Genomic DNA, 16,363 nt, shown 5'->3' on the forward strand with positions numbered 1-16,363 from the left:
TGCTTGGTGCTGTAGTGCTCTAAACCCCTCTCTCTTCAAGACACCCTCCCCTCGTTCTTTCTTTCAGGCTCAATTAAAATGTATAAAACTGAGATTTTTGTTCACCTAAATGCTTCAGGCCTATAGATCTAATAGTTAAAATACAGATCAGCCATGATCTAACAGAGTAGTGTGATAAGCTTGAGAGTGTGAACACCCCCCTCATCTTTCCTGTATTTCCATGCAAGCCTGCTCCCTCTGGTGGTTGCAAGAGTCCGAAGTGAAAAGTGTTTCAAATACCCCACCATGGTATATTTTAAAGAGTGGGCAGGGAAACAGTGGGAACCTGCTGAAGAAGGGAAAAGGGTAGTGTAGATTTCGTTCAATTGGAAGCAAAGCAGCTGGGAACCCATTTTGCCCTGAGATTAGTGGTGCTGAATCTGACCTGAGAGTGCTGCTTTCCGGGCCTAAGACTGCGAATGACGATTTAATCTACAGTATTCTCCAATATTTATTAAGTGACCTGTTGCTCCACCATATCCCTATGTAGCCCTGCAAGGATCACCTGACATATGCATTACCTTGTCAGAAGTGCTTTCTCATAATACTTAGAAAGGAAATGTATGGGTTTTTCTCCAGCTATGCTGGTTTCCGCCCATATTCCAAAGATGCCCAGTTCAGTAAGAGAATTGGCCTCTGTAAATTACCCACTTGGTGTGTAGGTTTGTGGTAGAATCCAGAGAAATGTTGATAGGTGTGTGGGGAGAAGGAAAAGAGCTGTGTTAATGTGGGATTGATGTGAATGGATGGTTAATGGTCATGGCAATGTGATGGGCCAAAGGGCTTTTCCCCTTCTGTATCCCTCTGTGACAAGGTGACACACTTCTCTGCCAAACTGGATGAAGTCTTCTCAGCTCAGCTCCAATATTTCTTCAATTCTGCTGGTGATTTGTATAATAGATAGCTTATATTCATATCTGGCGACTAATTTTTAATTTCTAGTTTCCAGTGCAATCCAGTGAGGTGGGATCCACCCAAATGCTCCAGCTTGGAAGAGAGCTCCTCTGGAAATAATTAGCTGCTGTAATTTTAGGCCAAATCAGCTCAAGGACTTGTTTTATTCTGGAAGAAAAGAACAGCTGTGCTTGGCTGGCATTTAGATGAAAGGTTGCCTGGAGCTTCTTGGAAAGCATTGCCTATTAACTCTGTTCACATTTCAAAATTCCTTTTCCAATATACAGTCTCTTACTTTATCCACTTTAATAACTATTTCATGCTCTTTTTGTATTATAGTCCAGAATTCCATGATAAAAGTGTTAGGAAGTTGCAGAGAAGCCTTTATTTGTCACTGGGGGCTTGAACTAGTAATAGTTCTATTCTGTTTCTCAGTATTGAGTGTCCCTCAGCCACGAGCCTGTGTATGCATTTGCTTCAGCAACTTCATAATGCTCCAATTACAAATTTCTGGATGACAAGACAAAAAGAATAGCAGATGGCTGTTAAAGTGGGTAAAAATAAGAAAGTCTATGTTGGAACAGGAATTTCGAGATGTGCACAGAATTAAAAGGCGCTGTTTTCTTCACAGCTTACAGTTGTCTAAACACCATCCAATCACAACTGTGCTCAGCTTCCAAAATCAGATAATATCTGAGGGTGATTTGGCTGTGTACCTGAAACTACAGCATCAAAATATCTCCAGGCAGTCTATCATTCAAACAGAGGGTTTGATTTGAATTAGAGATTTTAATCATCTTAACTTTTCTGAAGTCCATAATCAATATTTTGGTTTTACTGACATTGAGAGCAAGGTTGTTGCTGCAACACCACTCAACCAGCTGATCTGCCTCACTCCTGTACACCCCCTCATCACCACCTGAAATTCTGCCAATAATAATTGTGACATCAGCAAATTTTTCGATGACTTTTGTGTTGTGCCTAGGCACATAGTCATGTGTGTAAAGGGAGTGGAGCAGTAGGCTTAGCTGCATCCTTGAGCTGCACCAGTGTTGATTAGCATGACAATTGACCATTGTTGTGTCCAATCCTTATAGACCAGGGGTGGGCAAACTTTTTGACTTGTGGGCCACAAAGGGTTCTAAAATTTGACAGGGGGGCTGGACCAGGAACAGATGGACGGAGTGTTTTGGTAATACACCTCATAAGAGAAAATAAAATATCATGGGATATGTAGAAAACATGTGCTTTAATTTCAATTGAAAATGAACAAATGCATTACAACAAAATATCTGTCTTTGAAGTCACATGGTATTTAGCTATTGAAATGACTTTTAAAACACTGAAAATTAAATGAATAAAATACAGCTTTTTTAATAGTAACAGTTATTATTTTAAAGCACTGAAAATTATGTTATCCTTCAAGATATTATCATCATCACTCTCCTCCTGCCTGTCTTTATTTCAAAAACGGTAGGAGATGCAGGTCTACTTGTCCTGCTCCTTCTTATTCAATTGTCCCCTGTGCCAAAACTCAACAACGACCAGCACAAGGACAGAACAGTGACAGCGTGCCAGTATGCGGAGCGCGTTATTTGATCTGGAGCGCATTTTTTTTATTTTGAGAACGTACGTACACCTGCGCACTACTCATGTCCATCACTTAACAGAAATGACATGTAACATGTAAGGCTTATTGAAAAAAATATTTTCAAATGCATTTTTTACATAACACAACGAAGAAACTTATTTTTAATTTCAGTGGGAACAGTGTTGTTGGTCTCCCTTTTTAGCCAGCGCATCAAAGTCTGGATTTAGTTTTGTTGTGGTGATTCTCAGGATGGATCTGAGGTGTCGGTCAGTTAACTTGGATCTGTGGCTGGCTTTGTTGATGTTCATGACGCTGAACGCCTGTTCACACAAATAGGTCGAGCCGAACAAAGAGTAAAGCGCAAATGTGGAGTAATACGCTGCACCTCAACAAAGGTCAATGTGTAGCGGTGTGCTACATGCAGCGCTAAAATTACAACACGGAGTCGGTAACTGCAGTCGAAGAAAAAAACTTTATTCTAAATCCCCAGCCTCACTTTTAAGCCTCCCTCAACCTGCCCCCCCGTGGCGCAGAGGCTCCAAAGCTCTGTGCTCGCAAATCCCCGCAGGCTATCTCCCTTAGCCGGAACACTGGCTAATTGTGAGCCAGTTCGGATGTGCTAGGAAATGGGTCGCCACAAATGTATATAGAATGCGTCATCTATTGGGGAAACACCAGAATTGCGGGGAAAAAACGTTAACAAGGTTTATTAATATAATTTCATCAAGTTCTGCGGGCCGGATTAAAAAGCTTAACGGGCTGCATATGGCCCGCGGGCCGTAGTTTGCCCATGCCTGGTATAGACTGTGGTCTTCCAGTGAGTAAGTCCAGTTGCAGAGGGAGGTGCAGAGGCCCAGGTTTTGGAGTTTTTTGACCATAACTCTAGGAATGATTGTGCTAAACACTTAGCTGTTGTCAATAAACAGCAGTCTGATGCTAGTCCATGTGATCCAAGGCAGCAAGAGGACCTAATTAGATCACATCTGCTGTCAACCTATTATGGCAATAGGCAACTTGCAGTGAGTCCAGGCCCTTGCTGAGACAGGTGCTGATTCTAGCCATGACCAACCTCAAAGCACTTCATCATGGTAGATGTGAGTGCTGCAGGATGATAGTCATTAAGGGAGCTCTTGGACACTGGTATGATTGTTGCCCTTTTGAAGCAGGAGGGAACTTCTGACTGTAGCAATGAGAGATTGAAAATGTCTGTGAACAGACCCTCCAGTTGCTTAACTCAGGTTTTCACAGCCGTACCTGGTGCACCGTCGGAGCCTATCACCTTATGAGGGGTCACACTCTTGAAAGACATTCTGATGTTGGCCTCCGAGACAGAGGTCACAGGATCATCAGATGATGCTGTACTTTTATTCTCCCTTTCAAAGTGTGCATAGAAAGCATTGAGCTCATCTGTGATTGAAGTGTCACTGCCACTCATGATGTTAGGTTTTGCTTTGTAGGAAATAATGGCCCACAAACCCTGCCAGAGTTGACGTGCATGCAATTCTGCCTCTAACCTCAATCAGAATTGTTCTTTTGCTCTTGACGCAGCCCTCCGTAATTTGTACCTGGCCTTCTTGCATAGTGCTGAATCACCTGACATTAATAGTGGACTCCTTTGAGTCTCTCTGAGGTAGAGGTGGATCTTGCCTTGGGTTCCAGGCCCATAGCTCACTGAAAGTGGATAAGGTGGAAAAGAAGACCAATGAATGGCATGCTTGCCTTTATTGGGGGGTGGATTGCGTATAAGTGTATGGAAGTCATATTGCAGTTATCTAAAACTTTAATGAGATAACACAGAGTATTATATGCAGTTCTGGTCACCCTATCAGAGGAAAGCTGTGGGGACTACCTAAAGGATGCAGAAGATTTTAACCAGAATTCTGTCTGAATTAGAGGGTATGACTTATGAGAAAACATTGGACAAACTTGAGGTGTTCTCCCTAAAGTGCCTAAGGCTAAGGGGTGACCTGATAGATGCTTTTGTTTAATTATGAGAAGCACAGATAGGATAAACAGCTAGAATATTTTCCCCAAGATGGAACTGTCAAACATCAGAGGACATGTTCTTAAGGTTAGAGGGGGAAATTTAAAGGAGACTTTGGGGGTAATTGTTTGTTTTATGCAGTTGCCTAGAAGAGATTTACAGGGGGTAATAGTCTAATCAAACAGTTTGGTGAACTTTCAGAAAATCTTGCCGTTGCTTAGGGATGGATTCTCAAAAACACAAATATCAGGAAATCCTAATTTGATAGTAGAGGTCATTGATAGCAATTGCACTTCTATTTTCATGTGCTGATCAATATTTCTGAGCGAAAATTTATTGACTTCATACCTGAGCTACCAAAGAAAGTGATTTCCACACTTTGGATAACAGGAACATAAGAATGTTTAAAAGAAACTTTACAAACCAAAGGATTCTCCATGAAAATCGGTGATCTGAAAATTGGACTAATTTCAGTTCAAGTCCGAAGAACTTGTAAAACAGAATTTACCTTGGTTTCTAGATAGTCTACTATGATGTATGAATTTATATACTGTAGCACTCCATGAAGAGATCTCAAAGTAATTTAATCAACAACTCCTCAGCAAGCTGTGAGTGTCGTCAAGTAAGAAGATAGCAAGCTGTTCAGCACAGCACAGTAAAAGATATGTATGGTTTGTCTACTACACAAAGAATTTCCATCAGGGTAATGAAAAAAATGAGTCCTTAAGAGGACTGTTAAACATTTTAATTGATTAACAGAATCTTCTACATTGAAGCATTCTTTCATGATTGAGCACATAGTCTCAGAGGAATATTAGAGTTCCAAGATGTAAAAAAAGATCAAGATTCAGTGAATTCACTTTCTACTATCCTGGTACTTTGCACAAAACAATGATATCATGTTTAACAATTGATCATTAGAATCCATCTCTATCAATTGTTCAACTACAGCCCCTCATGAAGAAAAGAATGCCAGCAATGAATTCCCAGTTATCTATGTTGCTCAATGATACTGTACCCTAGTTTAGACTTTCTTCTTGAGCAGTCCCATGGGTTCGAGGAGGACTTGCTCCCACTCAATTTTTGTCTAAGGCGGCTATTGAGTCCAGTGTGGGAAGAGCAAGAGGTAGTTGACACATGAGCAGTTAAGTACTTTAATTTGCAGTCTGCTCCTTCTGACCATTATGCAGGGGTTCCCTGTACTCCTGATACGTGGTCTGAGAGTTCTGAGTACTGTCTTACAGGTTGCATCTCCACTTTGAGTTGTCATGAGCCAGAGATTCTCAAGTCTCAGTGAGAATAATCCATTTTTCCAAGCATGTTTTGAGCATACGCTTGAATCTTTTTTCTTCACCAGTCCTGTAATGGATTGCAATGGCAGAGCTTCAGCAAAAAGCGAGTGTTTTCGAAGTTTGGTACAGCAAACAAATTAGCCCACTCAATGGAGATGGCTGAATTCATCTTGGGTCTTGGTAATGGTACAGTTAACCGACAGGAGTTTAACTAATTTATATTTGAATGAATTTATACTAACACCTTGGAAGCCTGTTTTAATGGCTTAAAGCTGATTTCAAAGGTTCGAGGGTTCAAAGGTTCAATTTAATGTCAGAGAAATGTATATAACATACATCTTGAAATGCTTTTTCTTCGCAAACATCCATGAAAACAGAGGAGTGCCCCAAAGAATGAACAGTAGTTAAACGTGAGAACCTTAAAGTCCTCCCCCCAGTTCCCCCCTCCTGCATGTAAGCGGTAGCAAGCAACAATCCCCCCTCCCCCCCAAAAAAGTACACCCACTGCCGAGCACAAACATAAACTAGGCGATAGCAAAGACACAGACCTTGCAGTTACCCCAAAGACAATCGCATTTCATCTGGCATTCGACAAACCACAAGTTCTTTCTCTCCTAATAAAGGAGAAGGAGGTGTCCCCCATTTTCACAGTGAGTGGGAGACATAACAACAACCTGCTGGTTTACAATGTTAAAAAGTCCGTTTCGTTGCTTTTTACAAACCCTATGCCTGAAGATTGCAAAGATCTCGGATCTTCGAGCCCACAGCAAAAAATTTTCCGGCCTCCCCGATGACACACGAGTTTCTTGCCATGGCACCAACCCTCGATCGGCCCATCTCCAGAGCCCTGAGCCGGATTCTCAGGCCAAACCCTTGGCATGCCAAACAACAATAGTCAGTCCTGAAACCCGGAGAATGAGTCCCATTTCCACAAAGAACCGAAGTCTGTGTGTATCTCCAGGTGAGGGTCTTCTAAAGAATCCTGAAAGGGAAAAATAAAGATATTAAAGGTGGGAATAGAACTGTTTCCGAAGATGCAAGCAAGGGAGTCACCGCTTAGCGCCATCTTAATTCTGCCTCTTATCTTCGAGAAGTACTGAACTTTGAATTTACACCTCCTGAGCAGACAGATGCTTTAATGGTTCTGTTGCCTGGAAAAATCAAATATCCTTTCATGGAATATACACAAAATGTTGGAATAACTCAGCAGGTCAGGCAACATCTATGGAAATGAATGAACTGTCGATGTTTGGGCTGAGACCCTTCCTCAGGACTGAGAAGGAATGAGGAAAATGCCGGAATACAAAGTCTAGCAAGGGGGAATGAGGCTACCTGGAAGATTACAGGTGAGCCAGGAGGGTGGGCAAGATAAAGGGCTGGAGAAGAAGGAATTTGACAGGAAAGGAGAATGGACCACAAGAGAAGGGGAAGGAGGAGGGGATCGTTACCTTGTTCAGAATCCTGATGAGAACGAAAAGCACGTTACCTTTTAATATTCCCTTTCACTAAAACCATACCCAAACACAACACCTTAATGACCTCATTGTCTTATATCTTCATCTTTGCTGGTTGCCTTCCTCTACATTCTTTCAATATCTCTTTGGTGTGAGTTAATCATTTCAGATTCAGACTCAGAATCATTCATTCATTACATCCACATCAAAACATACAGCTCACAAAACAACACTACCGGGAGCAGCCAGGACTTGTTGCCTCACATTCTGGAGCCAATATAGCACGCCCACCATGTTGACCAGAATAACACAAGCAATAACAGCAACAGCAACAAAACAAGTCTTTTCCTATCCGACCCCACCTACTCATATACTCAGATAGGTCTCAAACCTCAGGTATGCCACTTCCATGCCCAAACTCCAGGCCCAGGTCTAGACTCACAGATTTTGGGCCTCTAACCTCTGGACATACTGTCCCAGGAGCTTTGACCTTCAAGCCTGGACTCCCAGACTCGCTGACTTTGAGTCCTCAACTTCGGAATTTGACCTCTGGACAGTGAAGATACATACAACAGGATGCTCTGCATTGTCTATTGCTCTGCATTCAACACTATCAGCCCCTCTAAACTAATCAATAACCTGTAAAACCTAGGCCTCAAAACCTCCTTGTGCAATTGGATCTTCAATTTCCTCACTTGCAGACTCCAGTCAGTTTGGATCCACAATTACCATCAGCACAGGTGCACCACAAGGCTGTGTGCTTAGCCCCTGCTCTACTCACTTTACACTTAAGACTGTGAGGCTATGTACAGCTCCAATATCATATTTAAGTTTGCTGACAACACCACTGCTATTGGCCAAATGAAAGGTAGTGACAAATTTGCAGAGGCAGATGGAAAATCTGGCTGAGTGATGTCACAACAACAACCTGTCGCTCAATATCAGCTAAACTAAAAATCCGATTATTGTCTACAGGAGGGGAAAACTAGAGGTCCATGAGCCAATCCTCATTAGGGCATCAGAGATGGAGAGGGTCAGTAATGTTAGATTCCTTGATGCTATCATGTCAGAAGATCTGTCCTGGGACCAGCACGTAAGTGTCGTTACAAAGAAGGCATGGCAGCCATCTACTTTCTTAGAAGTTTGTGCAAATTCAGTATGTTATCTAAAACTTTGACAAACATGCTACAGTAGAAAGTATCCTTACTGATTGCATCACACCCTGGTATGGAAACATCAATGCTTACGAAAGGACAAGCCTACAAAACAGAACGGATACAGCCCCTTCTGAAAATCGCTCCCCATCACTGAGCACACCTACAAGGAGTGCTGCCACAAGAAAGCAGCATGTCTCACCAAGGAATCCCACATCCAGGTTCATGACCTTTCCCTACTACAGCCATTAGGAAGGAGATCCAGGAGCCTTCGGGCCCACACCACCAGGTTCAGGGATAGTTATTACCCTTCAACCATCAGGTTCCTAAACAAACCAGAGAGGGTAGCTTCACTCACCTCAAAACGGAACTGATTCCACAATCTATGGACTCACTTTCAAAGACTCTACAGTTCTTGCTCTCAATAGTAGTTATTTGTTTGTTTATTTATTTATTTTTTGCACATTTTTAGCTTTTGCACATTGTTGTTTGTCTGTCTTTGCTCATGTGTAATTTTTTCAATGATTCTATTGTGTTTCTTTGTATCTGCTGTGAATATGCATCCCAGGGTTGTACTTAGTGACATATACATTAATTGGTCATTGTAAATTGCCCTGTGATTAGGCAAAGGTTAAACTGGAAGATGTTGGATGGCGTGGTGCAAAGGGCTAGAAAGGCCTATTCTGCGCTATATCTCAATAAAATAAATAAAAACTAAATTAAAATTTACTTTGAACTCCCATGCACTACACCAAAACGATCCCTATTAATATGAACTTCACTCAAATTCACTCACCCCAACACAGAACTGATCCGAAGGTCTGTTGACTCACTTTCAAGGACTCTTCAATTCATGATATTTATTGCTTATTTATTTATTGTTACTGTTTTTTTTATTTTGGCTTCGTTTTTGTCGGCACACTGGTTGCTTATCTGTCTTTGTTGTAAGCAATTTTTCATTGATTCTGTTGTGTTTCTTTGTATTTACTGTGAATGCCTGCAAAAGAAGGAATCTTGGGGTAGTATATGGAGTGAGAATATGCACTTTGACAGTAAAGAAATTTATTTTGAACTTTTGACCTTAGATGGACTTTGCAGCTCGACACTATCTTGAGCAGGATTCACAAGTTTTGCAGTATTCATTTTCATAATATTCTAAATATGTCTCCTCAGTGATGTATAAAGTCAAAATATTGTACTAGCATTTTGTCTCAATGTTGGCTACATAGTGGAATTGTTATTGACCAAAAAGAGACCATTCAGCCCACTGAGTCTAAGGCAAATTCAAATAAAATTGGCTAAAACCATTAACCCTTAAGACAGGACATAGAAAAATAATTAGCCCATTCAGCCCATCATGTCTGCTCTGCAATTCAATTATGGCTGATTTATTATCCCTCTCAATCCCATTCTTCAGTCTTCTCCCCGTAACTTTTGATACTGTAATTAATCTAGAATCTATTAACTTCCACTTAAACATACGCTATCTTTTAGCCTCTACAGCCATCAGCGGCAATATATTCCACAGATTGGCTGACAAAATTCCTCTTCATCTCTGTTCTAAAGGGACAGACATCCTTGTATTCTGAAGCTGTGCCTATGGTCTTAGACTCTCCCGCTAATGCAAATACCATTATCACGCCTGCACCAGCTGGGCCTAGAAAGGTTTCAATAAGACTCCTCCCTCCATTCTTCTAAACTCTAGCGAGTGCAGATAGAGCCATCCAACATTTCTCATCCATTAACTTTTCCATTCCTGGGATCAATCTTGTGAACCTCCTCTGGACCCTCTGACTTTGCCAACACATCCTTTCTTAGATAAGGGGCCCATAACCATTCACAATACTGCAAATAAGGTCTGAACAGTGCCTTATAAGGCTTCAGCTCTTAATTTTTACATGTCCTTTGCATGTTCTGCCAAGAATGTTGACCCTCTGTTTCACAGATCCATGAACATTCAAATACTCAGAGCTGTTCCTCTCTACCTAATAAATCTCTGTTTAATCTCCTTTCAAAAACTTTTCCCCTAGGATAATAACACCTGCTTCTCATTCTACTAGCTGAAGCCTTTCATCCCGGGAACCACCCTCTTCAGATCCTTCACATCCTTTCTAAAGCACGATGACCAGAACTGGATGCAGTACCCCAGTCGTGGGTTAACTGGAGTGTTCTACAGAGTTTCCATATATTAATACATGTCTATGTATGATCACTGGTTTCCATAAGTTTTCTTAACCTCTTTTAAAGTGCCTTAAGAGCTATAAAGTGTACCTGGAAAGCTAGATCTATGTACCTGAGCATCCTTTATTACCTTGGTTGCATTGTCTTTTCATTTTCTTTCTGCCCATATACATCAGCATGCGCTTTTCTGTGTTATATTTATTTGCCCATTCAGCCAGCCTATATTATTTTTATAATCTATTATAATCCTTCACGTACTTAATTACTTTCAAGCTTTATGCTATCTGTAGATGTGGAAATATTATACACTCACCCATCTCAAAGTCATTTATATATATCAAAAAGTGCAATGACACATCCCTCTCCCCTTCCACCAGTAAACATCATATATCATCCTTCAGTCTGAAAAGTCAGGCATTTAGTACTCCAGACTAACTGGAAATCAAAAGCTGCAGATGCTGAAAATTTGAAATAGGAAAAAAAAATGCTGGAAACACTCAGCAAGTCAGACAGCATAACGAGGTCACCCTATCTCCAACTGGAAGGGGCCACAACTATGAACATATAATGCAAAGCAGTATCAGGTTTATTATCACTTGGACTGACACCAATTTACTACCCTGTACTGTGCCTATTGTCTTGCATATTATTTATTTTAATGCCTGCACTGTTTTGTGCACTTTGTGCAGTCCTGGGTAGGTCTGTAGTCTAGTGTAGTTTTTTTTTCCTGTGTTGATTTTACTTAGTTCAGTGTAGTTTTTGTAGTGTTTCATGTAGCACCATGGTCCTGAAAAACGTTGTCTCATTTTTACTGTGTACTGTACCAGCATTTATGGTCGAAATGACAATAAAAAGTAACTTGACTCGACTTGACTTGAAATGATTGTTTATGAGAATGGAGGTATCTGTGTTTCACTGGAAGGATTTTTTGGGTTCCTGTATCTCAGAAAGAAAAGAGATGAAATGACAGATGTTGTACCCCCAGTGGTTTCAAAATCAGGAATGATCCACTCAGGATCAACATGAGAAGAAATCACTTCACCTAGAGGGGAATGAATTTTTGGAATTCTGAACCCCAGATTGCTATGGAGGTTCAGTTGGTGAGTTTATTCAAGGCAGAAATTAACAGACTCTCAGAAATTAAGATAATTCAGAGTTTTGAGATTAGGCTACAAAGTAGTGCTGAGGTGGGAAACAGTCATGTTTTATTGAATACTGGAACAAGTACAAAGAGCTGAATATTCTACTCTTGTTCCAAATTCTTGTGTTAAATTCTTCTGTGAACTATATTGAATTCCAACTTTTGCTAGTTAAATTCCATTTGAAAACCCTGGGGAGGTGTTTAGTGCTTCAACTTGTAAACATCAATATTTCTCTGTTTCTCTTGAATATTAAAAGCAAAAAAAAGTACTTTGATGCATGAAAGGTCATAGAAATAAAATATCAGGGTAAAAGCTCTGGCGTAAAGAACTGCAAGAAAGTCACAAGAAAAGGAGGGTTTTAAAGAGGAAGATGAACACTTAAATGTGGAATATCTGTACAGAGAAAGACCAGAGCAAAGATTAGATTATTTCCTTTTACACAAAAGTGTAGGGAAATTCCTTGTATGTGGGAAATACACAATGTAAACAGTGTATATAGTAATAATGAATTCAACAATAAATACAGTAATGACCACAAAATCAGTCGAATAATCCAGTAGAGAAAATTGGAATAATGCAAAAAGAAATGCTAAAGCAGGGCTTCCCAACCTTTTTTATGCAATGGACTCCTACCATTAACTGAGAGGACCCTGGAGCCCACTTTGGGAACTCCTGCTCTAAAGTGACAATAACAGAAGTGTTAGAATTAAGGATTGAGACTGGCAGCATCACTGGAAAAGGAAAGTATAAGAGGAGGGAATTAAAATGAAATTATTCAAGAACAACAGCAACAAGTAGTGCTTATATGGGGTCTTCAACATAGTGAAATATCTTAAGGGACTTCATAAGAATATCAGAAGAGAAAATTTAATACTGTAACCACATAAGGGAAAGGATAGATAATCAAAGCCTGATCAACAAGGTAGATGTTAAGGTACTATTCAAAGATGATATGTGTAATTAGTTTATTGTCATAGACACAATTTTAATTGATACACTTACAGATAATTAGCTTTCTATTTGCAGTTAGTGTGGATGGCAGTGTTGACGAGGACTGGCCTTGTAATTTTCAAGCCGCGTTTTTATTAGGTTCTTGATTCAATGCCTTTACAATTTGAGAAGACTTTTAAAATTTAATAGTCCCAGAAAGAAACACAACATTTGGAATTAGTAAATTCCAAATCCATGAGAAGCATACCGTCTATAAGAGAACTGAATACTCTTTTCTTCATTAGTCTCAGAATTTGGATGATGAAACAGGGTTTCAAGTTCATGTTTATTGTTTCTGACTATATATATATACACACACACACAAAACCAAACAAAACAGTCCGCTGGGCCACAGTTCACCCACGAAACATATATCACACACAGCACATAAAACGATAATTTAATAAAATATAAAATATAATTCAATGTGCATGTAGTGAGCCGTACAGGTAAACAGTAAACAGCAAACAGCTCACTGTCCTGGTGACAAGAACTCAGAGGTGGCAGGGCATTCACTGGTCTCACAGCCTGAGGGAAGAAGCCTTAAACAGTCTGCCAGTCCTAATCTTGATGTTCCTGAAACTCCTTCCTGGTGGTAGTGGGTCAGGGAGATTGTGGGGTAGGTGATAGAGATCCTCAACAGTGTTCGGTTCATTCAGGGGAAGTCTGATGTTCCTGAAACTCCTTCCTGGTGGTAGTGGGTCAAGGAGATTGTGGGGTAGGTGATAGAGATCCTCAACAGTGTTCGGTTCATTCAGGGGAAGTCTGATGACACTTAGTTTCTAATTCCTGATTAATTCCTGAAAAATGAATGTGTGGGGAATGGAGGGATATGGATCATGCGTAGGTAGAAGAGATGCGGATTAATTCGACTCTGTATTTAGTGGGCCTGTTCCTTTGTTGTACTGTCCTATATCCATGTATCAAACATTATTTTCTGTGGTTATATTATTGAAGCATTGAACTCCTGCTTCAAAGAAAGTTTACAATTGGAAAAGCTCCTTCATTTGCTGTGACGCCTTAATCCTTAAACAAATTTCAGTCAAGATGATTGGTCAGTGCTACATGTAACGGTCAGATTTTTCTTGCTCATAATTCACTGGTTTTGTCACTTGTTTCTTATCAATGGATTTTGCCCTCAGGATTTCTTCATGGAAACGTTTATTTTGATCATGGATCTGATAAAGAAGAATGTCTACCCTGCTGACTGGATGGCTATGAGGATGGTGCAGAACAGGTAGGGTCTATAGTCATTATTGTCATTATATCAGCTATGTCACAGTTGATTTTACTCTTCTTGTCTCTGAGTTGGAACATTGTAAGTTCACTTTTCAGTTGAGAGATCCTAGCCCAAGCTGCCTTTTCACTGAAGGATGACATAGTGCCTTTGGAATGCAATGTTAAACAGGGTTCACCTGACCCATCAAGTGAATGTAATTGATTTTGGGGCACCATTTGAAGATGGGAGTTATTATAATGTACTAGCTGTTTACTTCTCAGAATCAGAATCAGGTTTGTTATCACCAGCATTTGTCATGAAATTTGTTTCTATGGGAAATTTGAGTTTGTAGAAAGTACTTTAAAAATATAGGATTTTCTTTGTCTATACATATTACTTCACACCTAACTTTGAATTGGTCCAGATGTATTGGTAAGACATTTAAAAAAAACAATAGTAATACAAGAACACACACAAAATGCTGGTGGAACACAGCAGGCCAGGCAGCATCTATAAGGAGAAGCACTGTCGAAGTTTTGGGCCGAGACCCTTCATCAGGACTAACTGAAAGGAAAGATAGTAAGAGATTTGAAAGTAGTGGGGGCAGGGGGAAGTGCGAAATGATAGGAGAAGATCGGAGGGGGTGGGATGAAGTTAAGAACTGGAAAAGTGATTGGCGAAAGTGATGCAGAGCTGGAGAAGGGAAAGGATCATGGGACAAGAGGCCTCAGGAGAAAAAAAGGGGGAGGGGGGAAGCACCGGAGGGAGATGGAGAACAGTTCTCTACTGTCAAAATGAATCCACACTCAGGTTGGAGGAACAACACCTTATATACTGGCTTGGTAGCCTCCAACCTGATGGCATGAACATTGCCTTCTCTAACTTCCGTTAATGCCCCTCCTCCTCTCCTTACCCCATCCCTGACATATTTGGTTGTTTGCCTGTTCTCCATCTCCCTCTGGTGCTTTCCTCCCCCTCCCCCGTTCTTTCTCCCAAGGCCTCCTGTCCAGCTCTTAACTTCATCCCACCCCCCTGGTCTTCTCCTATCATTTTACATTTCCCCTCCCCCCACTACTTTCAAATCTCTTAGTATCTTCCCTCTCAGTTAGTCCTGATGAAGGGTCTCAGCCCAAAACGTCGACAGTGCTTCTCCTTATAGATGCTGCCTGGCCTGCTGTGTTCCACCAGCATCTTGTGTGTGTTGTTTGAATTTCCAGCATCTGCAGATTTCTTCGTGAATGGTAATAAAAGTTTAGGATTTGTTTTAGTTTGGGAATCTGACTCTGCACAATGCCATCACAGAAATGTTCCCTTTTTGTTCCATGTCTGAGATAGTTGTCTTGAATTGAAGCAGCAGAATGACATTTATCAATCCTGTTACATTTCTTGAATGCAAATAGTTAGGCAATAATGAATGTATGTTTCTAATGATTAGTCAGAAGGTTTCAAGTGCAGATGCAGCTTAACTGTAGTTTTCAGCTGAGCAAAAATCCATTCTCCTTCGAGGAGGACTGTATATAAACACAGCTTGAAGTTTCTCTGTGGAAAGATAGAGAGTATATTATTGTTCAGTGCTTGTGTGAGAAAACTCAATGAAATATTGCAATTGTTTTTGAATTAATCATTGCACCAAGTCTGTGAAAAATCTATTCCAGTTTAAGATGGTGCTGGTGAAACACAGTGACGCCTTGCTGGCACCAAGCAAAACTATCTTATTAATTACATAGTAGTTCTGAAATAAGATCTCCGCTATCAATAATCTGTAGCTTCCCTTGTGGAGCTGAGTCTTTGTACGATCTGGCATTTTTGCAATGTGACCTGAAGTCTCAATGGCACAGGATGGCTGTGGCTTTGTGTGTACAGGCTGAATTGAAGCAGTGAGGCCCGGCCCATTGCTGGAGTGGACTTGGAATTGATTCCAAGCAGCAGAACCGAGGCAAGGAAGAGTCCGAGCCCGAGAGTAAGGAACAGGCTGATGTTTGCCTGCTTTAAACACTGGACCAGATTAGAAAGGTCGGGTATAGACCAAATCGAGATGGTGAGACCTGGGCCCGAAAGCAAATAGAAGAGGCAGGGCCCAAGTACAAGAGCAAGGAACAGCCTGACATTTGACCGACTTAAGCACCAAACCAGATTGTGAAGGTCAGGGAGCTGGGGCCAAAGACAAATCACAGGCTAGTGTTTAGCAAGGTTTACTTGGCTCTTTGCTGGATTGTGAGGCTTTGGTCTACAACTAATGGGCTCATTCCTGGACCAGCTTACTTTTTAATGTTTGCATGATTTGTTTTTTTTTACACATTGGGTGTTGGCTGGTCTTTTTTAATGGGTCCGATTGAATTTCTTTGCTTTGCAGCTACCTGTAAGGAGATGAATCTCAAGTTTGTATATAGTACATATACTTTGATAATAAATGTACTTTGAAC

The 16,363-nt window shown here is 40.7% G+C and overlaps 1 protein-coding gene across 1 annotated transcript in view; it reads left to right on the forward strand.

Moving 5' to 3' along the window:
- The window catches only part of LOC132405303 (dedicator of cytokinesis protein 2-like), a 640,537-nt gene that overhangs the window by 452,546 nt on the left and 171,628 nt on the right, over positions 1 to 16,363 (forward strand). The window contains exon 29 of the mRNA XM_059989997.1: positions 13,864 to 13,958. Within this exon, the coding sequence (XP_059845980.1) occupies positions 13,864 to 13,958 (95 nt within the window). The remainder of the gene's footprint in view (positions 1 to 13,863; positions 13,959 to 16,363) is intronic.

Source organism: Hypanus sabinus, chromosome 15, assembly GCF_030144855.1.
Source record: "Hypanus sabinus isolate sHypSab1 chromosome 15, sHypSab1.hap1, whole genome shotgun sequence".
Taxonomy (NCBI): Eukaryota; Metazoa; Chordata; class Chondrichthyes; order Myliobatiformes; family Dasyatidae; genus Hypanus; species Hypanus sabinus.